The 27,978-nt window shown below is 37.4% G+C and overlaps 2 protein-coding genes across 7 annotated transcripts in view; one reads left to right on the top strand and one right to left on the bottom strand.

Moving 5' to 3' along the window:
- Positions 1-1,344: 1,344 nt before the first annotated feature.
- NAA35 (N-alpha-acetyltransferase 35, NatC auxiliary subunit) lies at positions 1,345-27,514 on the bottom strand. Of its 2 annotated transcripts, XM_031602427.2 has the most exons (24): positions 27,401-27,514; positions 27,067-27,126; positions 26,216-26,357; positions 25,113-25,146; positions 22,551-22,665; positions 21,488-21,562; positions 20,128-20,295; positions 19,313-19,379; positions 18,203-18,246; positions 17,551-17,601; positions 16,709-16,792; positions 15,056-15,170; positions 14,433-14,611; positions 13,332-13,391; positions 12,525-12,631; positions 12,240-12,306; positions 11,580-11,678; positions 8,909-9,087; positions 7,271-7,407; positions 5,335-5,402; positions 4,946-5,086; positions 3,406-3,528; positions 2,547-2,627; positions 1,346-1,983 (listed from the first exon to the last, which is right to left on the bottom strand). In XM_031602427.2, the coding sequence occupies exons 3-24, from the start codon at positions 26,337-26,339 to the stop codon at positions 1,924-1,926; spliced, it is 2,178 nt and encodes a 725-aa protein (XP_031458287.1). In that variant the 5' UTR covers positions 26,340-26,357; positions 27,067-27,126; positions 27,401-27,514; the 3' UTR covers positions 1,346-1,923. The 2 variants fall into 2 exon arrangements, with proteins under 2 accessions (XP_031458288.1, XP_031458287.1); XM_031602428.2 differs by lacking the exon at positions 27,067-27,126 and having other exon boundaries at positions 1,345-1,983; positions 27,401-27,489.
- Positions 27,480-27,978, top strand: part of AGTPBP1 (ATP/GTP binding carboxypeptidase 1) — a 70,540-nt gene continuing 70,041 nt past the window's right edge. For 4 of the 5 annotated variants that reach the window (XM_031602422.2, XM_031602423.2, XM_090132566.1 and 1 more), the window contains exon 1: positions 27,480-27,567. The gene's annotated coding sequence lies outside the window, so the exon portion shown is untranslated. Of the gene's footprint in view, positions 27,568-27,690; positions 27,961-27,978 lie in introns of those variants that run through there. The other variant, XM_090132559.1, reaches the window with a different exon arrangement.

Raw genomic sequence — 27,978 nt, forward strand, 5'->3', positions numbered from 1 at the left:
CAATTTAAAGCCATGCTACATGCCCCTATAAGTCCCTTCCTAGTTTTCCAGTAGGCCCCCTTCAGGTACTGGAAGACTGCTGTAAGATCTCCTTGGAGTCTTTTCTCCTTGAGGCCAAACAGCCCCAGCTCTCTCAGCTTGTCCCTGTAGCAGAGGACATAGCCCTCTAATCATCTTCATGGCCCTCCTCTGAGCCCACTCCAACAATGTCCTCCTTGCATTGGGGGCTTCAGAACTGGAAACAGTACTCCAGGTGGGGAGCAGAGTAGAAAGGTAGAATCACCTCCCTCTATCTGCTGGTCATGCTTCTCTTGATTCCACTCAGGGTAAGGTTGGCTTTCTGGGCTGCAAGCACACATTACCGGCTCACTGAATCCTTTATCAACTGACACCCACAAATCCTCCTCAGGACTGCTCTCAAACCATTCTCAGCCCAACCTGTAGCTGTGCTTCAGAATATCCTGACCTAGGTGCCAGACCTTGCATTTGGCCTTGCTGAACTTCATGGGCCCACCTCTCAGATCTGCCCAGGTACCTCTGGATAGCATCCCTTCCCTCTAGTGTGTCAACTGCACCACTCAGCTTGATGTCATCTGCGAACTTGCTGAGGATGCACTCAATCCCACTGTCCATATCATCCACAAACATGTTAAACTGCACCCAATACCAATTCCTGTGGAGAACCACTTGCCACCAGTCTTCACTTGGTCTCTGAGCCATTGACTGCAATCTGTCAGCGTGACCATCCAGCCAATTCCTTACCCAACAAGTGGTCCTTCCATCAAATACATTTTTTCCTCCAATTTGGTGACCAGGATGTCATGGGGAATACATCAGGCCATGAAGGAAGAGATGCAACATACAGATGGGCTTGGGATCAAGGGGTAGAGTTGGCTGTGGACACTTACTGCACAGGTTATCCATGAATGTGAGACATGCCCTGGCCTTAAGGGAGCCAAACAGATAAAGCCTCTTTAGTATGGAGGACAACACCTAAGATATAAACTTGCATGGCAAGTAGAATATACTGCACCCCCACAAAGCTGCCGTGCCACTCACCATGAGCTTATAATGGTGGAAGCAACCAATGGCTGTCTGGAAACATCCATCCTGGGCCTTGGAAAGTGTGTCTTGTAGGGACAAAGCCCCCCAAAAAGAACTGAGTCAGACAACAGGACTCATTTCCAAAATGATCTTATTACTATTTTTTTCTCCTTCTTTTTCTGTCTTAGCAAATACTTTTCATCTCAACTTATGTGTTTTACTCCATTGTTTCTTCTTCTCTGTCTTCCAGGGCACATCACCCGTTTGAGGCAAAATTGCTCCACTGACAAAATTGAAACAAAATCACTGAATACAATGCAGTGGGAGATAAATGAAAACATTTACTTTTCATCTGCTTTTAATTTCTATAAAGATCGTTTTAGTTGACTGGACTTGGCAAGAAAAGAATTCAACCACTCTACTTGCAAAATGCAATGTAGTTCAGGCAAAAGTATGGAAGCTGTTTGTAACTGCAGCAGCTCAGCTGTGTCTATTATCAGACATATTGCTGTAGAACATTATTTTTTATTCAGCAATGAATATCTGCTGACCATTTTCTGGTCAGCACCATTAAACACCATTTGCTATCAGGGTTCATCCATAGAAGTGATTTTTGATTAAATCTTTATTGAAATCAAAGAAGATACAACATTTTTCAACAATACAGTTGATTAAAATCAGCTTCATCTGTGTAACATTATAAAACACCACTTTAAAACAGCAGTTGTCATTCATTTCATATAAAGAAGGCAGGCTAGAGATATTCCATGTATCAGTACTTTTATCCCAGAAATGCCACTCAGCTGGTACATTACTAGATTTTCCATCCTACTGCTGGTACCTGATTATGCTTCAGGTACCCTAACAAAGTCTCATCTTTCAAACAAGCTTCACAACTGGAAAATATTTATGAGGAGAGAAGTCAAATTCTGGAGGAACCTAGAAGGGAAACATTTAAAATATTACACTCAAGCAACAGTAGGAGATAGAAAAAATAATCCCAGCTCTTTTCTATCTATCTGAAAAATGCTCCAACCTAGTTCTGGATATTTCAGTAATTTCTCCAGTGATCAGAGGTACAAAGCTGTAAAGTGCATTTCTTCAGCACCATCTTTTCCTTTTCTATGCCTAATCTTCAGCAGGAAAGTCTGAAGGCCCTCTCTCCCCCCTCTGATCCACTGATCCTGAAAGCCAGCTACTCTCTTTGCGGTGTTCACACAAGTTGCTGGCACACATATCAATTACTCCTTCCTGTTCTTGAAGACTAATTTTGTACACATTATCCCACATATACCTTCCAATTTTGTTTCAAAGACATTTAAAACATAAGAGTTTTCTTTATTTAAATAATTATAACATACTTATTTCTAAGGAAAAACGAATTGTTACTTCCCAGTTCTTTCGACAGTCAGACTAACTATGGCCTGAATCCAATAATTCAGCTGTGGTATTATTGCATATACTAACGTATTTCACATTAATTTAACTTGGTATTTTCTTACCTTAGACTCTTTTTTGTGACCTCCTGCCAGAAGCTTCATGACCACAATATTGGGTTTAGCAACTTTTAGAATTCGATTGACCTATTCAGAAAACAGCAAGTAGTTTTGAGTTAAAAGCATTATGACTTCAAAATCATTTCAAGGATAATACACACACTTGCATACTGTAACAATACTACAGTCCTCTTACAGTATATTTCACCAGAGATCAAAGAGTTCTGAATTTACTCAGAATTACATTAAGTGGATTAATGATAGTTAATAAAGGGGACATTTTATTTGTTCAACAGACCATAAGATCACTGTCTTCCATGCTTAAGTACAAAGACAGTTAAAACTATGACAAATTCTGAGGCACTTGTCCAAAAAAAATATTTAGACAGAGTCTAGGTATCTGCCCTATACACTGATCCAAACATGAAGAGAAGTGTTTACAAACTAGTACTGAAAAAACAAATGGAAACAAATGCCAGATTGAAATCTACTTTTCAGCCAAACTAATTTTTCCCATCTCTCAGGGGAAATTATCAGGCTCCAGGTAAGCTAGGAATGTGTGGATGTTAACTTCCTGGTAAAACTGGTATGTTTTTCAAGTGACACTAGCAGGTATTGTACAAGAAAGAACTACGTTGCTGCATGTCACTTAAGACACTCAGCAGAGAGAGACAATCCAGATTCCACTATCAAATGTGATGAAATGAACTGCTGTGTAAAACACCACCACCCTCCTCTGACCAGCAAATAATAAAAACATTCAGCTCAGTGCATGTAAGGTACCCTGGATCTCAAGCAAACTCAGCTTAAAATAAGCACATTCTATCATTGACAACCACTAATTTTTCCAGTATTTTAGTCTTACCTCATGGTCTGGATTAGGAATATTCTCAAGAATCATTTTAGCTTGCTGGAAGTGTTTGCTAGCTGCCATGTAGAGATCTGCTGATTGAGGAGGGGGGCTGTACTTATTTAAATCAGACATTTCCTGGCATATTAAAGAAATATACAAATGCACATTAAGATCAGTTGCCAGTAAGTTGTATTTTTATTACCCTGATTGAAAATGATAAATTTTAAGAAAAAGCAGTAAAGTTAAAAACATTTCTTTTAAAAGGCAGATATTAAGCACCAATATATTGTTTAATTGTCATTGTACACTGTTATAAAATATTGCTATAAAATGACACCTGTTCTCAACAACTTGCTGTTCATTTGATTAGTTAGTCCTATGCAGCAGGGAATAAAATTATAGGGGAAAAAAAGGAACAAAAAAATACAAAGCCAAATGGTTGTAATAGTATTTACTCAAAGAACATTTAAGACTCACACTACTTAAATTTTCATTTTATATAATTTTGAAGCTTCAGTGACACGGAAGAAGCCATGTCTTCATTTCCACAACAGCTATTCATGATACTAAATTAAGGAGTGTGACTGGCATACTATGTATTACAGTTTCAGTACCAGACAGATCTGTAAAAGCTTAAAGATTGGCCAACAAGTATCTAAAAATTCAAAGTGAAATTTTTGAAATTGCTGTATCTGAAGCAGAATAACCTAGTCACCAACTGGAGGAGGAGCACTGTTACAGTGAACACTAAGTTGAATACAAGCCATAAGAGTTTTCTTAAACTCCTTTTTAATGGCAGACTAATAGGGGGAAAGACCATCAATAGCAGCTTGGGAGATTTAGACTATACACGAGAAGAAAATGCAGATAGTGCAGCCCAGAATCAGGTTATCCACAGACTAACTGGAACAAAAAAAAGTAACAGCATCAGGTTTTCCAAAGAGGAATGTGTATCACTGAATTTTTTGTGGACTTGACTAGACACAGCTGATCTATAACACTACTTCAGGATGAGACTGGACAAGATAGACATTCACATATCACTTCCAACCACCACTTCCATCATTTAAAACTGAAATCTAGTTTTATCCTTGTTTCCTTTTCCTAATTACTGCAGTAATAAAAATGTTCTCCTACACAAACTACCACAAACAAGTTTGACAGTGGACTTTCAATAGACGTCATTTTCATGCAAATCAACACAAGCATCTCAAACCCTGAGAGCAGACCAATTTTCAAGCATCTAAGAGTCTTTGTAAGGATTTAAAACAACTTTCTTTGCATACAACTGAAGCTAGAACTGCCGGCAGTTTTGACTTAAAGAATCACAGAATGCTTTGAGTTGGAAGTAACCTTGAAGATCACAGAGCCATTCTATGATCCTCCAGTCTCAACCACCTGTCAAGGGCAGGAACACCTTTCATTATCTGGGGATGCCCAGGTATGCCTTAATACAAACTCTATACAAACAACTCTGTTGTTTTTATAACAACACTGCCTAAATAAATGACTATTTACAAAAGCATGAGTACTGCATTTTACAATTACTCACCTTAAACTGCAGGTAGTGCACTGGGGGCGGTGTTATAACACTATTGAATGGAGCAAACCTGTGCTCATACCGCACTTGTTCACTATCCAATTCAAACTTCGGTTTTCTTACTTTGCCATCCATGTCAAATGCAATCATTGTCTAAAAAGGACAAGATAGAGTACAGTGAGAAGTGTGAGAAGTGTTAGCTTTATGTTGTCTTTGCACAAGCAAGATGAAAGCTATAGTTCTGCACTAATTGGACAGAGGCAAAACAAGTAGAGAATTTACAATATCACATTAAAAACTTGAAATTCATTTTCAGTTCCACTAAAAACAAAGGGGGCATGCAACGTATCCTTGATTCTCATTAAAAAAGAAAACTGATCAGTAAAACATGCAAAAATTACCTTGTACATCCCAGCACACATATTTTGGTACGCTTGGCTCATAGTGATCTCTCTGCTCAGAGGGCGAACTGCAAATTTTAGATGAAGAATTTTTAAATTCCATATAAGCAAGAGAACTTATTCCAGATTATTTCCAAGAGCACTGCCCAAACATGACATGCTTTTTTGTATTATATGATGAGCTAAAATGCTTCTGTAAATTACTCATTTTCATTAAACTAGCTTATTACAATATACTGCTTGTTGAACTGCATATATTTCAGGAAAGCTCTTTCTAACACATTTCTCACTTTTTCAATTAAGTTTTCTCACCCCTCCTGAAGTATCTGTGAGCTTCCACACAATTAGCAAATGTATGTAACTGTACTTCCAAGAAAATGATGGAAGAAATTTCACTTATGATGATAATCATCAGCATGTTTCTTCCTAATAAATACAGATAAGCCTAAGTAATGAAGTATGTGTAAACGTGCTAAGTACCAACTGCTGGTATTCAGAAATGTTATTCAAAATTGAACACTGAAACACAGCAGTAGCTCACTTACATAGCAGAAATCAAAACTTACACCATTTTCTTGCATCTCACTGCTCACTCTCATAAGAAGGTGAGAATTTTTCATGGACTCACTCAGCACTCTTTTTAAGACCAGGAATTAGCTCTCCTTTCCATCTACTCTGTGCATTAGGGTAGTGTTCTGCTCTGATTCAGTCTAATGGTTTCAGCATCACGTTGTGCTGAAGTTAAAGATATAAGCTAGCTGGCTCGGATTGATCTATTCAATGAAAGAGATTATACTTTCTGCACTGTAAATAACGAAAGACAACTGGAGCATGAAGAGGAGGAACACTTTTCCTGCTCACTTGGCTCCTGATTACACAAAATATCACAAGACAAACTTAATCACAATCACATGAATGTTACATTGCCTTCAATGAAATAAATTGATTCCAGCAGTCAACAGAAGATTAAAGCTTTTTTAACAAGAAATACTATTTAATCAAATAATATTCTTTGAACTTCCCCTTTAGCTTCCACTGTATAATTAGCGCCAACTGGCCTTATATTTGGCACCTTTTTACAGAGTGTAAAATTTTCTGAACTTCCAGAGCAAAGAAAATTCAGCTGAAATAATCTCATGCTGTTCAAATCCGAATGTTCTCCTTGACTGGAAGACAAGGATATACGTACAGAGGAAAGAAGGTACAGAGAAGTAGAGAGAGAGCAAAGAAGTAGATTGTCTGCATGGTGTTCAATCACAAAGTTAATGCTAAGGTAACTCCAATTTACTACAATCTCACCCACTTAGGTACGGCAAAGCTATATTGAATACTACTTAGGGTGGGTCTGGCTGCCTCTTTAGCAGGGATGCTTATTGCTCTGATTAGTCAGTCTGCTATTATAGTGAAAGAGAAATTCTCATTATGTCTCACATAGAAGCACTGGAGAAAGACCAAGTTTCTGAAAGAAATTTTTACACAACATTGCTACCACTGAATTTAAATAGGGTAATTCAACATCTAAAAATTAAGAAACATTCTGAAGACTAAGAGAAAATAAAGAAATATATTGAAAATTTGTTCTTTGAATCTAGCGTACCATTACAGTCTATAATTCCTTTGGAAAGGCAGTATTTTTCAAAGACAATTGCTCTGGGCCTGTTAACTACATCTCACAGCATCTAAGGCATAACACAACTGGTGAAGTTGTGAATACAAATAAGATTTGTGTATTTTTTGAAAAATTATTATTATTTAAATAATAAATGGAAAACTCTTATGCAGGGATTGATTATGTCAGTTAAAATGTTTTACTTTTAGCCTTCATAAACTTCAGGACATTTCTCCCACTCACATACATTCTGACTCAATTTTTGATTTCAGTTTGACATGGCCAGAAGAAAAGGAGAAAAAACAAATCACTTTACATCTCAAATACCTTTTTTCTTTTTCTTGGTTTTCTTGCTACTACGGCCTTTCTGTTGTTCTTCCATTATTCTCTCTTCTGCCATTTGAGAGCTGTCAGCACGGCTCAGCGTTGACATTAACCAAGCATAGAGAAACTCTGATAGGTACCTATGGAAAACACAGTATACTCTTGTAAAGTACTACAGTGTAAAACATAATGCATGCTTTCTAACTGAATGCTAAGTGGTTTACTCAAAGAACTTACTCATAGGGACAAACTTTAGGGCAATTAAATCCATCAAAAAATGTGCACAGATGAAAACAACAAATTATTCTGTGTTCTATTTTATTAAGTTTCAAGCCTTAAAAATTAATGCATTATCACAGAAAAGTGCCAAGTCCACACTATATACATGTGACATTCTTGAAAAAAAATTTTAAAGAATTCTTTTAGAGAAACTTGCTCTGGAGCATGAGACAACCCAATAAATCTTATTTCAGAACAAAAAGAATTAAAGAAAAACAACATAAATTATAGATCCAGACCACATGAAAAAAATAAAATAATGCTCTGTAAGAATTTATAACTCAGGAGAAAAATTACTGTGTGATTTACAGGTTTCCTCTTTTTTCTTCACTTAATGTGTGGAGATAAAACAGTTGATTTGATAGTTCACACTATGAGTGATTTTATTAAAAAGGACAAAGGGGAAAATAAGGCAGGTAAACACACTAAGTTACAGAAAGCTGGGTATAACTTGTAAGGCAGTACTTGAAAGCATATTGCAAACTTCTGCTACCTATCTGAAGTATTACTTTTCCCACTTAATGTGGAAAAACTATCAACAAAGCAAAGCAGAAATAGAATGAAGTGCAATGAAGTTCAAGTAATGTAAACCTGTCTAACTGCTCAGAAAAAAATGATGACAGTTTACATAAAAGTTTATTGGTGACTTCATTTGAAAAAAAAAAAAACCAACAAAAAACCCTCCAACCAACTCAACCCCCCAAAACCTCCACTAGAGTACAGAAGTACTTCATAGTAGATAGGATCAACATTAAATTTTTATTGCTGTATTGAAAAACTGAACCATTTAAAAATCTTTTCTCATTTGAACAAGTCATCTACTATGAAAAATCCACTTTATGTGGATAAAGTACAGCGGGGAAAAAATAAGTACTTTGACTTCATACAGGGTGATCATTTTTAGTAAAGGCACATAACTCATCAAATATATTTAAAGAATATGATGTTATTTTTACATAGTACCACAGCCACAACTTAAAACAATTTTTTAAAAACACTAAAGGTGGTCAACAAAGTGATCTTGGTTGGACAAAGAAAATACAGAATTGTCCTACTCCTGCATTGTTCTCTTTGTCAATCAGTGTATTTTTCACCCATTTTCATTAGAAGACACTGTTTCCAGAAATTAAATGAGAGTCAATTACTATCTCAGTGAAAATGAAGTACAATAATAAGTAAAACTAGAAAAGAGACCAACAGATTTTTCTTGTCCATTTGTAATTTAATGAACAGGAAACTAAATAGCATTTTGAACCAGCTTAAGACCAAAAGAAGAGTTAAAATCCATTTTTTAAATGTTTGCATTTAAAACTCCGTGGTAGCATCCCTCCCCCAAGAACTGTAAAGAAAGCATTCTCTTACCAATATATATAGTAATATTCATGCATACTGTAAAGTTCCAACTCAAACCCACTCAGAAGATACTGTATCATAATACGGAGGTTATGATATAAGACCCAGGTGCCCAAGCATGCCAAATGCTGTCTTTGTGGTTCCTGCTTCAGTAACATACTATGAAGCGCTGCATCTACTTTTTCTGCCTACCAAAAAAAAAGAAAAACAAAGGCAAACTATTCAATAGTAGGCAAGAGGAAGAATATAAGACTGAAAGGGCATTGAAGTTCTCCCAGAAATAAAGAAATCAGAATACAAGTGCTGCAAAGTTATGCTCCAAATTTAAAACAGAAATGTTTTTCCAGATACTGTTGTGTCAGTGGTCTAGAATTGGCAAAAAATCTGAAACATTTTTCACATGAGTATAAGGAAATTCTATTGAGTGGAAAAAATGTTTAATACGATAATTCAGGAAGGCAAGTTTGTTAACCAGCATTACCTCCGCTCATATTAAAATTTCAGATTTTAAAATTATTAAGAGTCATGTGAGCACTGGAACTCAGAAAATATAGAAAACTATTACTTGTCCTTCTGTATTTGCAACCACAACTATTACTTGTCCTTCTGTATTTGCAACCACTGCTTCATTTTATTTTTTTTTAAACCTGGCTGCAATGAAATACTATGTTTCTAAGCTTGGATTGCAAATATGTTTACACTGCGGACTACCATAGAAACTAGAATATTGGTAAGACCTACTGAGTCTTAAAATGTAGTTGTATAGAAGATGTGAAGTCTCCCACAGTTGGAATATTACTAGCAGTCTCGAACAAAACACCCTGTTATATGTGTTAGAAAATTTAAAAGAAAAAAAAAAAGTATTTCAAAACAGCAGCATTTGCTGCAGTACTGCAGTAAATTCTCAAGCAAATCATCTTCAGAGATGCTAGAATACATAAAATTTCCCTCAACTCTAAATGACTGTTCTCTTTAGCGTAAGGGTCATGGAAAACGCTTTATTTCATTACCTTGGACTATGAAAGGAAACATTCCCAGCAGAAAACTTACCTTATCCTGTAGTCTTTTACTGTCCAGTCTAGAGAAAAATCCCAAACAAGCTGGAGTACATATTTTAAATAACTACTGTTTACTTCACATATGTTTTTTTTTTAAATTTAACAAAAAGAAAGCTATTTTCTATTTACAGAGCAATAAATCTGAATTTTCAGAAGTGTCTTGCAAAGATGTCTCAAAGAATCACAAAACAGCTCCACTGGGAAAGGACCTCCAAAAATCATCAGGTCCAAACTTCAATGGAAAACAGGGCCTAGATGAGACTATACAGCATCCTTTTCAAGAGCACCTTGAAAACCTACAGTGATGGGAATTTTATCACATTACTGGTTGTTGCAGTAATGATTGTTATCGCTGTAAAAAAAACTGCTTTCTTATATCAAAGCAAAACTTCTCCCAGTGTAGCTTGTACCTTTTGACACTTGCTTTCCTCCACTGATTGTAGGTTAAGACTTGTACTGTTACAACTATTGAATCCTGTGATCTGGGCTCCAGTTACGCTGGCAAAGACACAGGTGAAGAAGGTAATGAGAACCTCTACCTTGTCATAATTATTAACAGCCAGCTTTGCTGTTCTGTTTATCAATGCACATATGCCTTCCCTGCGCACTTCTGCTTTGCTCATGTAATTAAAGAAACCTTTCTCATTTCTGTCATCTCAGACAATTTTCAGTCTTGATTCTTAGCTTCCCTGATGGCAACTTTGCATGCCCTAGCAACATTTCTGTAGTCCTTAATGCATACCAGGCCACTTTTTCATAGATGGTATGCTTCTTTTTGGCTTTTAAGCACATAGTGAAGCTCATTATTTAGGAAGGGTGGCCTCCTGTTCTGCCTCCTCCCTTTCCCTTTGTAGAGGATGGAATGTTGTAATTCTGGAGGATCGTTATTGAATAATTCCCAGCACTTACAAGCTCCTTTGACCTCCACAGATGCCTACCAAGGAATACTTCATAGCTGGGTGCTAAGCATTCTGAAGTTGGAACTTCTAAAATCAAGTTTTTTTGTCTTATTACTTGCTGTCAGTGTACTATACCAAACCCCAAACTTCACAAAGTTTTGACTGCTGTATCTAAGGCCACCACTGGTAGTTAGGTTATTAAGTATGCCTCCTCAATCTGCCAAAAGCAAATTCAGTAGTGTGTTGTTCCTACTAGGCATGCCGAGGATCTGTAGCAAGAAGCAATCTTCAGTGCATTTCAGGAACCTGATGGACTTCTGCCTCATCCATCTGTCTCTGCTTACAAGCTTGCAGACTAACAGTTACGAAATGGGCAGAAGAGTACAAGGAGTGGAATTGTCACTGAATTACAGACCTAACAGTATGTTTCCACAAAGTTTACTGATATGACAAAGTTAATCTCAAATAAATAAATAAAACAAAATACCCAAACAAAAACCCCAAAACTCAGTATCTTTCATTCAACAGAACTAACAAGAAGTATTTGGATTCATCCTATATGCTTCTTGGTCTGAATTTTAGGGATCCTTGTTTTGAAGTTGTCTTTAAGACATGAGAACAGAGGAGTTGCTTCGTTTACATATAATCAAATACCATATACTCCAATCTGGCAGGAATATGCCTTGAAAGAAAGGTTTGATGGACTGCTATCTAAGACATTACCTCATCCTGAAGGGTGGCAAACTCCTCTAGAATGTGACCCAGCTTATCCCTCTGACGAGCTCTGTTGTGTCCATGGATTTGAATCAGACTACAGAATGGCTGAAAGAAACAAAGCATAGTTTTAATTTTTCAACACAACTTTGTGGAGGAGTACTAGGCATGCTTTATACATCTATCATTAGAAGGTAGGGTCCTTCAGACTCTCTAGGAAGCCTGCAAGCTAACAGGCAAAAAAGCAATCTGGAGCAATGCAAATACCCACTTCTCTGTACGTAAGTCAACAAGGGTTTAGGTGAGCATCCTTGAAGAATGTGATCACAAGCGACTGCTTGTAGGAAGAGATTTAAGAGTAAGAAATATGTCTTCCGATATTTTCTGTTATTTTCATTGCTCTGTCATTGCAATACAAGGAATCTTTTCACTTTTGTGAAAGTGAGAAGGTGAGAGAAGGTAAAAATAATTCAGTTTTTACTACTCACAACAACAACAAAAAAAACACTTTTCTGACTTTCTAAGTGTTACCACTTTAAGATGGCCAAGTTTTCCAATTCTACCTTCACATCAGTTATGTAAAATAACTGGTTTCATTTTCAAATGTAAGTTTAATCTTGAAAGTACTCATATATGAATGCATTCAGTGTAATTGGAACGAACACTTACCCGAACACAATGTGTCACAAAGGAATCAATGTAGTCCTTAGCCTGGTGATTGTTATAAAGACAACATCTAGAAGGGAAATATCCACAGATGGATACACCAATTTAAAATGTCACCACTCTATGTAGCACAAAATTCAACAAGAAATGTAAGTACGAATATTATTCCATATTAAGCACAAATTAATACAAAATGTGTATATTCTTCAAGTGTCTGCCTTTGTAAGAAGAAATATTTTTCATCATATTATATATACACACATGCAAGTCAATTCAAAACACACTTACTTTGGAGAAAGTACCGGAGGACTGACAAAAGATCTTAAAGCATCTTTTACCATGTCTTGCATGAGGTGAGTACCAAACACCTTCTTATTATCCACCAGAAAAGTTGTCTGAAAATGAAAATGTACCTTTAGAAACGTGTTATGTTAAAAGCAATGCTTTAGAAATAACATATAGGAAACTCCTAGGATACCTAAATGTATCAAAATTGCTTTAAATATTCAGACAGTCTGGTTAGTTGGCAATCCTAAAGAGAGGCTGAGAATGTTTTACTTGCCAGTTGATATTCTCCATCAGTTTTACACTTGACTTAATTGGGATCAAAGGGAAAGAAGTTCTGACACCCAGGGATACCCTATGCAGATCAAAACCTCTTATAAGGAAGTGTATTTTACTCGGATTTATGGAATACATAATGATTTTTTAGGGTAAATGAAGTAGCAAGTCCAAAACTCTATTGTATCCCGATCATCAGTTACTGTTGCAGCAATAGAGGTAGTTTATATATTATCAGTCCCAGACTAAAGTTAGCAGATGCAAACAGCAAAAATGCCTGTACAGGGCCAATATTATGGAAAAAGGTCAACACTGTGTTTTAACCAGTAGGTACTAATATAATCTAAACAATATTTTAAAAAGGTTTTAAAACAATGAGATCAGAACACGTATCTGATACTTAAGTAGCACCAGAAAATTTTTAAAACCTCTATTCAACTAAGTTGTGTGCAAATAATGTAGATATTTAAAGCAAGAGGATGAATCCGTATTTGTCATGAAAGCTAATTACTTTGCTCAAGGACTGGACCTTACCTGTAACAGAGATCTTGAAAGAACACATGGTGATTGCTCACTAAATTCACAGAAAAAATCCTAATTTGTATTAAGGAAAAAAACAAAACACAAGTCAGTTTAATACAACAACTCCTACACATGGTTGTATTTTTTATGTACATGTTGTATGCACACACACAACTGTGTTAATATACACAGAAAAACACACACAGACATGCAGATAGTATAACTCATACAAACTGTAATAAAGGAACAAAAACTATCAAAAAAACCTTTTATGAACTTAAAATCTATTTCTTCTGTACTTATCATTTACAAAACAGAAAGTTTAAAATTTATTTTTCTCAGTGCAACACTGAAATACTACTATTAAAGAAAAAAATAGGATACTGTAAAGCTGTTTATGTCTCACCCATATTGAACCAGGTTTGTAATAAAACTGCAGGTTTTGACTAGTAGCAGGTGTTTCATGCAAACACTGCTTAATTCATGTAACAGGAGATAGGAAGACAAAGCATTTTTGCATGGTCTTTGAACTATGCCTGACTTATCTGTGGCTCCTTGTCAGTGAAAATGTGCATGTCAGAGAAGCATTTAAATCACTAATAACCAGTGTAGACAGCAACTGAGGGCAGCATGTCTTATTCAGAAAAGAACATACACAATTGCTTAGCTTCATTTCTATTCAAGGACTAACTTGCTTAAAGATTTGTGCTCCTCTGTTATAGAATCCATGTACGAAAAAGAATGTAGCAGGGATAATGTTCTGCTATGGCAGACACAGCTTTCCAGACAAAGAAAAAGAGTTATAAAGAAATTAACTTCCTTGTGTTCTGCTACTGTGATGCATAATTACTACCTAATGTGTTATGGAAAAATGAGAAGTTTGACAAGAAAAAAGGCCTTCATCCAATAATTAAATAAGATGAAGTACCAGGAGTGATAGCAGATACTGAATTGTACACAGCAATACCAGATAAATACCATTGGTGATTTATTCATACAGCTGCTTTTTTTTCCTGCAGTGTGTAACAGCAATGCATGCATCAAATCATTTTTTTCATAAGTCTAATTGTAAGATTTTATATTTGGCTATAAATATGAAATATTCATACTTACCAATATACAGTGCAAATTAGTTAAGTTTACCACTTCACATACAGTTTTTATTCGGTCTATTAGTTTGGAAAAATAACTGACCATTTCTTCCCTTTTAATTATTTTTGCATACCGAGGGAAAGTTGGAGGCAGTAACCTCTGATTAACAAGAGGTTCAAAGCCCATCATAATAGGGTGATCTAACAAGAGAGGAGAGAGAGAAAGGCTGCATATAAGCTGACTTTTCAGAACTCACTTTAAACTTAAAGGTATGATATTAATGATTCAATTAGCCTAAATGAACTTTTTCGCTGACATTAATTTCTGGTGACACCAGCTGAGATAATGATTACTATTAGAAAACCCTCAATTCTTCAGCAGTTATCTGTACAGACAATGAGGTGCTGCTTCCTGTTCTGAAATAGCATGTGCATTGATTTGAAATGCAATGCACAGTATTCAGTGTTCACATAAATTCTGGCTTTGAGGTGACATTATTGACTTCAGAAGAAGCAGCATTCAAAGCTCTAATAGTTTGTGTAACAAACAGTAGTAGCTCAAAACAAACTTCTTTCTTTTTTTAATATACTTAAATATTGAAGCTTATCAAGATACATATTTAAGAATGGGAAAAAAAAACTTACCTCCTTTAGTGGTATCATTCTGTGCCTGTATACCATGATGTAATGAATTATGGATGGCAGAGAGCAAGTCAGCTGCCTGAGTCATCAATTTCTGAGCTTCTGCAACTGCACTTGTCTAAAAAGCACAGGACAGTTAATCACATTTTAAACCAACATATTTTGACTACAGAATTCATCTTAGTTCTGGAGAAAAAGTATGACATCAAAATTCATGTTGGAACATATCAGTTCTGAAGAGACAAACTTTTGTGCAAAAAAAAGTTTTCTTTATATTTTATATATCTGTATGTTTGTATAATATTTTATGCATTTTATGAAGTATTTTTAAGTAACATAAGCCTTAAGAATAATTACAACTGAAAATCTAGTACGCCGTACGCATAAGTCTCCCACTCTTGATTTTGCAGATCTGGAGAAGGAAAAACCAAAACTTTTTTGCCAAATGAAGTATTCCAAAGATGAAAAAAAGTATCACCTATTATTAAAAAAAATGCAGAACTCTTAACAATATTGATGGAATAAAAGCTTTCAAGCAAAATGAAATTACTAAATAATATTAGAAAATCCCACATTTTCATTAGAAATATTCATCCATTACCTGCTGACATGCTGAATTTTCTGACATTCTATGAAACAAAATGTGAGCAGAAAGAATACCATTTAAAACTACTTTCTGTAAAAACAGAATTTTGTTTTAAAAGTACTAGGCTAATGGTCCCTGAGGAAGCTTCAGATATTTTATACCTAACATCAAATTGAAATACAGCTTCCTCTGGAAAAAAAAGTTTAAAACTCCCTGAAGAGCTAACAGAAGCTGAACACTATCCATAGCTCTGCAAAATATCCTCTTAAAGTTGTACTACGTGAATAAGCTGCTAAGTAGACCTAAAATCAAATCAAAGCACACTAAGAAGTAAACAACTCATAGCAGTTAATGCAAACAGAATTTGCTCACACGTCACTTCCACACCATAGTTCGATTTCTACTCCACAAATGGTTATACTGAGAATGCAGTTGTTCTCTGCTACTTCTTTTCTTCACCAATGATGTTTATCAATAATATTAGGATCTGACGACTTTAAATTTTAATTTAATCATGGACTTTTAAACCATCCAATATGCAATTGCTCCAAAAGCAAAACTGGGAGGAGCACAACTCCATGCCAGTAAACAAAAAACTTCATGAAAACTGAAATAATAAGCAATATACAGTTACCTACTCTTCCTACTCTATAAAGTCATTCAAACAGAAAGCTTTGTGACAAGCAATTCTAACTAAAACAAGCAGTTTCCTTTTGACAGCTAGGAAATCCAGTATTTTTTAAAAAAACAACTATATGGCAAATTGTTACTTTCCACTTCTTGGACTGAAGAAATTTAGACCAAAATGCAACACCCACAAGGAAGGAAAAGCTAATGATTTTCTACAGATGAACAAAATACAGCCTGATATGAGGTAACTCTGCAAACTCTGGAAGGCTATACTACTATCAGCTCCTGCACTTTCATGTGTTTTTCTAATAACTGAAAGAAAAATGAACAATAGCTACCATCAGGGTTTACTTAACCCTGCAGGAGCATCAATTCAGATTATTTGTACTATCTTCAAGAAAGGATCCTAATGCAAACACAAAAATACCATATAGACATACCTCTTTTTTTGTAAAGGCTATTAGAACAGTCAGTAGTACCCGCGTAAACTTTACTCTGCTGAATACAGCCAAACACTGTTGATGCTGTAATTAAAAAACACTGCAAATTACTAAGCAATATACATTAAATCCTGAAACTTATAAAAAAAATAATTATAGATTTACTGACTTATACTCTCTAGTCTCAAAAAGACAAAAAGATACTTTGGATAAAGCATAGCCACTGGCTATAGCTCCTATGCAAATGCCATTTCAGTTTCAGCTTAGGTGAACAGCCATAAGCTATTGAAAGAATCTGGTTTTCTCTCTTTTTCTTCCCTCTGAAAATCCTACTATAACTGCTTTCTGAAGAAAATATGTCATGTGGAAAGAAAACCCATACCCTTCTATATCAATCACATTGAATACATTAATTACTGTTCTTTCTGAAAGGAGCCACACTGCTTTTACCTTCTGCTGCTAAATTTTCACTTAATGGAGAGGTTATCAACGGGAGTAAAAGCTGTTGGAAGGAAATGAGTTGAGAAGGCACAAGATTGTTAAGACCTTCTACTTTGTTAATCAAGTTTTCTAGAGAGGCAAGCAGAAAAATGACAGTACTGCAGCAGCACTATTCTGCCACCAGGATCAATCTGGAACTCTTTCACCACTTAGAAGTCAAGGTACCACATGGAGCTATGTTAAGGGCCATTCTTAAAGAGTAGTTCATACACAGCTGGTGTAGCAACAGTGGTGACACACACAAGCTGAAACTGACACACCCCCACAAGCTGAACTACTCATTTAAGTGACAATGTACTAATCCATTAAATTGAAAGTAAAAATGTAAACCAACTAATTACTTCAAGTTCAACTTCGGGATCTCTCTCTTCTCCTTGTCGACTTCGAGTGCTCTAGAAGGTTAAGGAATTTGAAATAATTAATTAAAAACTGCAAAGGAAAGTTACTAATAAAAGCCCTTTATCCTCTATAGAATACCTTACGAGTTAAATAGCACTAAAAAAACATTTCTAAATTCAAAACTTCTTAGCATATCATCTTGTTTCTTAAATAACCATACCTGCCTCAGTATACTCTGAAAATAGTGCATTTATCCTTCTTATGGAAATTCTAAAAACATTTTGACAAAGGAAGATTGATTCTTAATATCACACAAAGTATGCGCATAAAAGCCAGAAATTAAATAGTGCTTTCTCTGTCACAGCCCAATGTCACGGTCTATGTCACCATTCCACTTTCTAATGATATCACTATTAATGAATTTAGAAAAGGCTTATGAATTCAGCATCTTTATCTAGAAGGTAAAGTATTATCATTTTATGCAATTCACTAGAGCAATCCTTCTGAGCACACACACACACACACAGAAGAAAAAAAAATGAACAAAACCCCACAACCAGCATTTGCTGACAGAATTTTATTTTTCATAATCCAGCTCCCTCCCTAAGGGATGCTAAGCACACTTAAACAGCAAAACAAATGTAAAAGAAATACCTTCACTCGTCTTTGCATGTCATCTTCTACATCTTTGAGCATACCTAGAAAAGGAAAAATTCAACTAAAAGCAGAAGTGTTCTTAAGTACACCTACATCATTTAAATCAGAAAAGTCTTATGAGGAAATAAAGGCTAATGGAAAGGCTCAAGCATATATAGGTTTATAACAGTGCATAGAAAGACTACTGTAGATATGTATGCATACAGTGATAATGTTTGTATCCACGGCTTTAGAACTACAGAACTTTTTCCTCACAAGCAGTCTGTTCAGATGACAGTAAGTAGAAAAGTAGAGAAGCAGAATGCAAGAAGAGTACCTTCCAGTGCCTTGTAGCTGTCCTAGCTCTAGATGATCCCATGGTTATACATTTGCTTGGCACACAGAATCACAGACTGACTTAAGTTGGAAGAACCTCAAAGATCATATAGTTCCACATCCCCAGCCAGGGCAGGGCTACTGACAGCTAGATCAAGTACTGGATCAGGTTGCTCAGGGCCCTATCAAGCGTGGCCTCAAACACATCCAGAGATGAGGAATCCACAGTCTCTCTAGGCAGCCTATTCCAGCATTTCTCTGAAAAACTTCCCTCTGCTATCTAATCTAAACCTTCGCATCTTTAGTTTAAATACACTCCCCCTTGTCCTATTACTATTACCTGTGTAAAAAGCTGATATACCTATCTATAATCTCCCTTTAAATACTGGAATACTGCATAATGACTTCTCCCTGAAGCCTTCCTCAAGTAGAACAAGCCCAGCTCCCTCAGCCTGTCTTCGCCAATGTGCTCCAGCCCTCTGATCATCTTTGTGGGCCTCCTTTGGACCATCCCCAAAAGCTCCGTATCTTTCCTGTTGTGGGGCCCCAGATCCAGATGCAGTACTCCAGTTACTAAACCACTTCTTTTTCAGGCATTTGACAAATAAACAGCCAAATAATTTCTTCAAGAAAAAGAATAACCAGTCCCTATTTTTACTCAACCATCAGGGTTGGGTCTAGGACTAGTACAAAACATAAGACATTGCTACTAATTTATTAGATTTGGTTGAAAATAACACGCTTAAAGAGAAAGCAACTAATAGGTAGGCACACAGAAAGTAGAGCTTGTACCTGTAACTCTAAGGTCTGTCACACTGTTGGCCATTTTAAATCCGTATGTCATTGACTGAAAATCTTCCTAAAATATGAAAATTGGAGGAGTAGTGAAATACACAAAGCTACAGTTTTAAGCTTGATTTTGTTGCTGTTGTTTAATTATACCAGGTATAAAATAAAAGTTTGGTTTTATATGACACAGTAGAATACATCCCCAGTTATGGGTGATATTCCTGCTAAAATTCTGCATAAATCTTTAATACTGGTATGTCTTTCCTAACTCTTAACAAGCATCATCCTACCAATAAGTTTCAAAAACTATGGATGCACAATACCATTTAATCAATTTTAAGACTCGTTATTAAAAAATGTCTTGTCCAAGCTGAGAAAACAAAGAATTTCTCCAACACAAGGGCACCGAAAGGACCAACATCACAGAAAAAGAAGTTCTCATTCCACTGATACAAGGACATTTCAGACAAACAACCAGACAAACATGGTTACCTAAAGTACAAAATCAAAACTTAAACAGAAAGAAAACCACATGTAAATCTGATTTGAAATGGTTAGCCACAAGATTAGCATTGTTTCCTGAAGAAAATATTTATGTGGCTCAAATACTCAAGCAAAATATAGAAAAGAGCATTAATGTCCTTCAAAGAACATCGCATAATAAAGAAATCAAGTGTAACACTTTCAAAAGCATGAACTGCTTCTCCTATTGCACCCTTCAATTAAACAGTAATAAATTTCTCTAGAACTGTTTCACTTGTGTTAGAGAGCCTACATATGATGTTGAATACTTAACGACAGCAAATCCTGAAACATACCTCCTCAAAAACAGCTGCTTTGTTGACTTTTTCTCTGGCAATATCACAGATTTTTAGGATCCCCAAAGCAAAAGCCTTCATAGCAGGATCTTCTATAAAGTCCGGATTATGAATGTAAAGGCAAGTGAATACTGTCTGTGCCAAGGAATGCCCTTCTAACCATGTTATCTATGGAAATGAAAATTAAATGTTTTACTCATGACAGCCAAGTCCTCGTTTTTACACCCCTACTCTTTTTACATCTTACTGAGCTTCAGTGAATCATTAAGGAAGTCCGTATCATCACAAGTTTCTACCTAGCAGAAAGGGATGGAGAAGATGTTTCAATCTTTAGCTACAGTCCTTCAGCTAAATTCTGGTGTGGGGGAAACTTATAAAATGTTCAGCTCTGATCTCTGTGGCTTAGACATGACATTAAGTTGGGAGACCATCGAACACAGAAGTTTCCTTTACAAAATCCAGTAAGAAAAATGAAATCAGCTATGAAACAATTCAGCTATATTCTACATAGCTTCTTTTCACAATCCACTCTCTCTACTACTTTCACATTTTTAAACTAAAGCGAAACCTTCATTAACCCAGAACATGATTTCTATCTTGAAATATCATGAAATACAGTATGGTAAGATTTCTAAAATGATGACAGTTCCTTTCTCTAAAATAAAAGGAAAAAAAGAAAAAAAAAAGTCAGTCTATGAAGTGGGAAAGAGGAATTATGTTATACCACATCAAACACGCACTGATCTTAGTATGACTTTTTCTGAATAAAATGTATAAAGTGAAGTAATTTTATTGACATCATTTTAAAGAACATCTAAAAATACTGTGAATCATTTACTGAGCAGGTTAATGAGTATATACATATATCTACACAGGAAAAATAGTTACAACTAGCAAATAACTGGTAATTCACATCTCCTTTTGAAACTGATTTAGATTATCTCCTTTCCACTCTCAAATTGCTGATGACAGCTTGAAGTCCACATTGGCTTTAAAAAACTGAGCAACAATTTGTGTAGGTTACTGTGCACTCCCTACATAGTAAACACTAGTATACAGTAGGCAATTAGATATTTTAAAAAAATATCATAATTTCCGAACCTTTTTCATTATTCAAAATGCTACCAGTTCTCTTCTGCAATGATTTCTTAGAATGAAAAACAAACACATGTAAAATAAAAACAGCCTGTTATATTATCCAACGCAAATATCTCAATGGAAATAAAAATGCAAATAGCCTGTTTTCTGCTCAGTGGTTCACTATTGTTGAGTTCTACTCCTTTTCCTTTTTTCAATCTGGATTGAGGGATTACATTTTGAAAGCAATAACATTAAACGTTAACAGCAGAGAAATCCTTACCAAACAACAAAAGCAAGTATCCATTATTCCTATCAGCTCAGGTGAAGTGAGATCCTTTATCTTAATGGTGCCATCCTTAAAAAAAAAAAAAAACCAAACAAAAAATGAAAATTAAGAATATGGAAGACTATAGTCAAAAAGCAACTTATTATTTGTACAACTGAAAAGAAAATTACAAATTGGTCAAGACTGACCAATTTGTCAATATGTCAAATTTTCTGAATATTTGTATGCTTTACTGACCAGCTTCATAATGTTTCAAGAATTCTCAAAAAGCTTACTTTCCATCATTGTGTTCAATTTTGACCAAACACAGAGCTCTTCAAAGAAAGCAATAAAATAAAACTTCTGATCTATAACTATCCAATAAAAGCTTAAAGCCAATTAAAGGCAACATTTAAAAACACAAATAGTATGCAAAGTCACAATAATGACTGAACAAGGAATACTACGCAGGACTTATTCTCTGAAAGCTGCTTTTTACATTGTGGATGCTTGCACAGTATTTTACTGCCTTGAAGAATCAAGAAAGCAGAGACCCTGTTTCTTCAATTTTATTTGTTCAATGCATACAATTTCACACAACTTTCTCCCTTAGTCCATTCAAAGCATTGGGTAAAATATATATATATATATATATATATATATATATATATATATATATCCTCTATAAGTGCATTATTTCTTCCCAAGTAACAGTCTTTCAGCATACTTTCATAAACATTGACCATGCTTCAGAAGTTAATCATTACTATGAATACTGTTAAATTTGACAGCTTCTGTTCACGTTAATTAACTGAACCAACAATCACAAAAAGAGTACAGAAGCTGGCTTCCCTTCAGCTATTTTCATATAAAAGACAAAAGGTACGCAGGATGACTTGCTAAACTATTTCCAAAAATGTATTTATTTGAGGTATTAATATTTAACAATCTTATGGTAATTTTAACAGAAAGAGTTAGTATCACTGTAGTAATATAAAGAACAAAAAAGGCAAGCACCACAAGCTACTCATATAGTTATTTTACAGCCACTAAGAAGGCAAAAACAGGAAACACAAACCTTAATAGCTTGCTCAAAGTTCAGAACTTTTCTATTAACTTGGTTTCCAATCATACCAGCATCCATCTTGGGATCCATCATTTCAATGGCAGACATTGCTTCAAAAAGACCAAAACTAAGGAGACCAAAACAAATATGTTCCAAATTTGATTACTTTTATATCAAACAGTCTTAACAAACCAGTCTAAAAGAACATAAGATGACAAACTGAGTATACTGTTTTCTGATTGCTGACAATAAGCCACATGAACACTGTGATTGATCTTGAGAGAGCATGGTTTTCACGAGTCTGAGGACTGTTTAACAGTTATGTCAGAAAAGACACACTTAAAAGAAATTGCTTAGTATTTATCGAGCAGAAGAACAGAAGAACACTCCCTAGCTAAATATCCCATTTCTCATCCTATGCAAGTGTAGAAAAAGGCTTACTGTGTGCTGGGTTATTGTGCGTTCTAATTTTGAAAGGCATTTTTGTATAAAACTATGCCTTGTACTCTGATTCTACTGTGGTGACATCCTTGATCATAATTCTAAGCCATTAAATAGAATGTTCCTTCCTGTCTTCAGAATTATTGGTCTTCAGCAAGAACTTTTTTCATTCTTTAAATGAAGAGACCTACATATCTTAATAATACACATTTTCTTTAAAATATTTTCATCTCACTTCATTCCTTAAAAATCCAGCACGATTCTAGCACATACTTTTTGCTGAAGTGAATTTTTTTCTTCATGTGTAGAGCTCCCAGTTTCCACTTTGGGATGGCATTTTAAAATTACTTTAAAGCACACAGCATGCTTACCTAAGCATGCTAAAGGCATCTGAGGTAAATTAATTAAAGCCTTCAAACTTTTTCTGTTTTTTTTGCATGAAAGTACGTCCATGTAAAATAGTTCAGCAGGTTTACTAGTTTCAATGTTACTGACAATAACTTTTAACATTAGAATTACATATATTAAGTGAAAATGTAATATTATCACATTTGAAAAGTCATGGCTGTCAGGCAAAGACCCCAGCGACTAGAAAAAGGAAACATCACTCTCATTTGCAGGAAAGGGAGAAAGGAGGACTCAGGGAATCACAAGCTGGTGAGCTTCACCTCTGTGATGGGGAAGACCATGGAACAGGTCCTCCTAGAAGACATGTTAAGGCATATGAGAAACAAATGGGTGACCTGAGACAGCAAGCATGTTTTCACCAAGAGAAGGTCCGTGCCTGACCAGTGTGGTGGCACTAGTGGACAAAAGGAACATCTACCTGGACTTCTGCAAGGCCCACCACACCCTTATCTCTAAATTCGAGTGATATGGATTTGAAGGGTGGACCATTCAGTGAATAAGGAATTGGTTGGAAGGTCACAATCAAGAGCTGTAGCCAACGGCTCTCTGTCCAGGTCGAGGCCAGTAATGGGTAGTGTCCCCTGGGGCTACATCTAGGATCTGGTACTCTTTTAACATCTTGAACAATTATACAGATGATGGTACTGAGTGCATCCTCAGCAAGTTGCTGATGACACCAAGCTGAGTGGTGTGGTTGATGTACCAGAAGGAAGGGATGCCATCCAAAGGGACCATGATAAACTTGAAAGGTGGGCCCTTGGGAACCTAATAACGTTCAAGGAAGCAAAATGCAAAGTTTTGCACTTGGGTCGAGGTAATCCAAGTACATATACAAACTGGGAGAAAAGCAGCCCTGCTGGGAAGGACTTAGGGGTCTTGGCTGATAAAAAACTTAACGTTAGCCAGCAGTGTGTGCTTGCAGCTCAGAAAACCGATAGTAACCTAGATTCCGTCAGAAGAGGGGGCAACCAGCAAGGCAGGAGAGGCAACTGTCTCCTCTATTCTGCCATCATGAGGCCTCCAAGTCTGGGGCCCCCAATACAGGAAAAACATGGGGCTTTTGGAGAGAGTCCAGGGCAGGGCCACAAAGATAACCAGGGGGCTGGAGAACTTCTTCTATGAAGACAGGCTGGAGGAACTCAGCTCGTTCAGCCTGGAACAGAGAAAGTTGAGGGGAGACCTCATTATGGCCTTCCAATATTTAAAGGGAGTTTATAATCAGGAGGGAAATCAACTTTTTACAGGAGGAGAAGTGACAGGTCAAGGGGGAATGGTTTTAAACTAAAGGAGGGAAGATTTAGAAAAGATGTCAGGAAATTTTTTTACTGAGAGAATGGTGAGGTGCTGGAACAGGCTGTCCAGAGAGGCTGTGGATTGTCTGTCCCTAAAGGTATTCAAAACCAGGTTGGATGAGGCTCTAAGCAATATGATCTAGTACTTGATCTAGTGGCTGGTAACTCTGGATGAGGCAGGGGAGATGAAACTTGACAATTCTTGAGGTCCCTTCCAACCTAAGGCGTTCTATGACTATACTGGCAAAAAGAGAAATGTTCAGCCTTCACACAAACACATCACATACATGCTCATGAAGATTAGTAATACTCCAAGTATTTCATCTACTTTAACTAAAGTAAAAATTTAAATAACTTAGCTGATACTGCATGTCTTGTTCATTATTAAGCACTAATATTTAAAAAAACAGAACTATTCAAAAGGCATACTTACAGTTTGTCATGAAGCAGTTCTCCTAACTTTAGTTCTGTGAAGGAACAGAACACAATAAATAATTACAATCATAATTTTAATGCAACTTTTCCAGCATAACTGTATTATTTTAAAACTATATAGTCTAAGAGAGAATAAAGTGTAAGAAGCAAACCAGGCCCTTTTACTCTACCTTAACTTGCTTTTATTTAGCACTTTTACAACCATAAGGCTAAAAATCGTTCCTCATAATCGTACCTAATCTTCCTCTCTGACACCAGCACCTGAATCACCAAAGTTTAAAAATCTCAATAGCGTGAAACACAGGACAGCAGTTTTCCATGTTCCTTTAGGCAGATGTCTAATTTTCCAGAGGAGCTGTTAACTGAAAGACTTGGTTATTCTCATTATTTTTTAGCAAAGCCTTCAGATACACTTGACTGGCACATAAACCATACATTATTAATAAAAGGGAACTACTTATTGGTATAAGAAAATTATGTCAATGATTGTGTAAATTATTGTGTCTCATAAGCTGCAGCTTTACTTTTATTTTTCATAAGGTCATCATAAAATCAATTAAAAATATATAAATTTGCCATTGCAGCAAACTAATAGCTAATAGCAACAAAGGCTTTGTTTAAATGAAAGCAATTGTCTCCATGTGACTGGGGTGTACTACATCCCCTCTGAAGTTGAGCCTTAGTTCAATGACAAAAAATGATACACTGACCAATTAAATAAAGAAATAATCAGATCCTGTAGATTCAAAATTTACAGAGAAAACAGCCTTCATTCTGTATAGATAAATGAGCTTTCCACTCAGTAGGACACAGAAAGAACTCTTAGCAAAAAAACCAACCAAACAAGCAACAGAAAACATGCAAAAAAGCATAGAACAAAGAGCACAACAAAAATCTATATTTATGCAACCTAGAAGAAGTAAGACAAGGTTCTTCTCATATTTCCAGCCTTGCAGAGTGTAATACACAGGAAAACACAAAATCATTGTGGTCTCTTTGTTTGGAGCTTGAATGTGGGTCAAATTATTTACTGAAACAAAAAACTATACTCAGTTCTCCAAGGATTCAAATTTTTCACACGACACGAGCACTACAACTCACCTCTACAAGCTTCTTCAAAATCCTGGGTTATATCTACCCAGTCTGTATTACTCTTTTCCATCTTGTCAGGGATACCAAGCTCCCATCCCGAATCATCATCTTCTACCGAAGCTTTCATAACCATGATAGTGCTCCTTTAAAACTGTATCAAACACACTACACATTAGGCAGAAATTACAGAAAGTTGTTCAAGGAAGTTATTTTTTATTCCGCAATAATACGGGAAGACAGGGAGACTAACCTTATTTCATTTAAATGGCTACTATTACATATAATCAGCTTGAAAGGTATTCAGTTTCCCTACCACTTGTTTATAGGCTATGAACCTTCAAAAGCTAAGAACACCAAAACTTTGTCAGTGCAGAGCCATAACAAAGCTCGTACTGAAAATAAGCCACATGAGAAGAACATCCCTTAAAGAGGATGCAGGCAACACAGTTTTATCTTCTGGTGTTTTACACTGCTAGGAACACGAACGTCCTCCTGCTGCAACGCAAAAGGTGCTGCCACGCCTCAGAACAATTCGTGGGTGTTTCCAACACCAAGACCACCGCCAGAGCGTTAAGCAACCCCAGACTAAGACGTAATTTTGGAAGCAGTGACCGACGGCTCGGAGCTGGTGCCGCACCACCACGCGCGAGGCGCCCCGAGGAGCACTGCGCGCACGCCGCTTCCCCCACACGGCACCCAGCCTTTCCCCGCTGTGGGGGCGCAGCCGCCAGGGAGCCCCGGAAGCAGAAGCTTCCGACAGAGGCCTCCGTGACAGCAGACGTCCCGGGTGCCGGCGACCAACAAACGCACGGCTTCCGAGCGGCGTTCGGGACGGGCCCCCGGCCCCCTCGGGTCAGCACCTGGCCGGCTCTCAGGAGGCCGCAAACCGCCGGGCTGCGCGCGTCGGGACGAGAAGACACCTGCAGGCACCGAACGAGAGACGGAGACGCCGTTAGGGCCGCTAACGCCGGACCTCTCGCAGTCCTCGGGCCACCCGGCCCCGCAGCCGGACGGGCCTCCCCGCGCCCGCCTCCCCGCACCGCGCACGCCGAGCGCTGCCTCCGCCGCCCCCGCCGGCTGCAGGGCCCGCGCCTCGGCGGGGCTGGTCCCGACGAGGCGCGGCGGGAGGCGATCGTGCCGCCCTCGCCTTGGCGCGGAGCGAGGAGCGCGACCCGCCGCCCCCAGGCAGCGTACCTGCTCGCCGCCGCCAGCCCCGAATCCCGGCCCGGGAGACGGAACGCATGCGCGCGCCCCTCCCGTCTCGCTTCCACGGCGCATGCGCGCGCCCTCGCTACCGGCGGCGGGGCCGCATCGCGAGAAGGGCCGCTGGGCTGGCGCTGCTGCGTTGCCGCCTGCTCTCGGTGAGGGGCGGACCGGGGCTAGCTGAGCGCAGGCGGGCAGCGGTCGTTCCGGGGTGCTGTGGGTGAGGCCGTGTGGCCCGGCTGGGAAGAGGAAGGCAGAGCGGGAGCCCTGCCGGCGGGGCACCGGTTCTGTGTCCGCGGTTTTGCTGTCCTCGGGCGTTATGTAACTCCTTCTGTGGGCAGCGTTGGTTATCTCGTCCTCTGGGGGAGACGAGCTGACGAGGGTGTCTGAGGGACCGACGGCTTCGGAGCCGTTTACTGCGAGTTTGGTCTTTAATTGCAAAGGCTGAACGTTTCCCGTGCCTAAGGCAAACATCACGGTTACAGAAGTCAGCTCTTAACGTGCTCCGATGAACAAAAAGAGCTTTCTTAAGCCTAGAGGCTTCTGCTCCGGTGCGTATGAAGAAGTTC

Source organism: Phasianus colchicus, chromosome Z (assembly GCF_987193195.1).
Source record: "Phasianus colchicus chromosome Z, bPhaCol1.hap1.1, whole genome shotgun sequence".
Taxonomy (NCBI): Eukaryota; Metazoa; Chordata; class Aves; order Galliformes; family Phasianidae; genus Phasianus; species Phasianus colchicus.

What these genes read in the sequence shown, in the direction of transcription:
- NAA35 (XM_031602428.2), bottom strand. Translation starts at nt 26,339, where the DNA reads ATGGTTATGAAAGCTTCGGTAGAAGATGATGATTCGGGATGGGAGCTT. An exon ending in GAATGATACCACTAAAGGAG is followed by an intron (nt 14,612 to 15,055) that starts GTAAGTTTTTTT and finishes CTCTCTTGTTAG; the next exon opens with ATCACCCTATTATGATGGGC. An exon ending in TTGTGACACATTGTGTTCGG is followed by an intron (nt 11,679 to 12,239) that starts GTAAGTGTTCGT and finishes TGTTTCTTTCAG; the next exon opens with CCATTCTGTAGTCTGATTCA.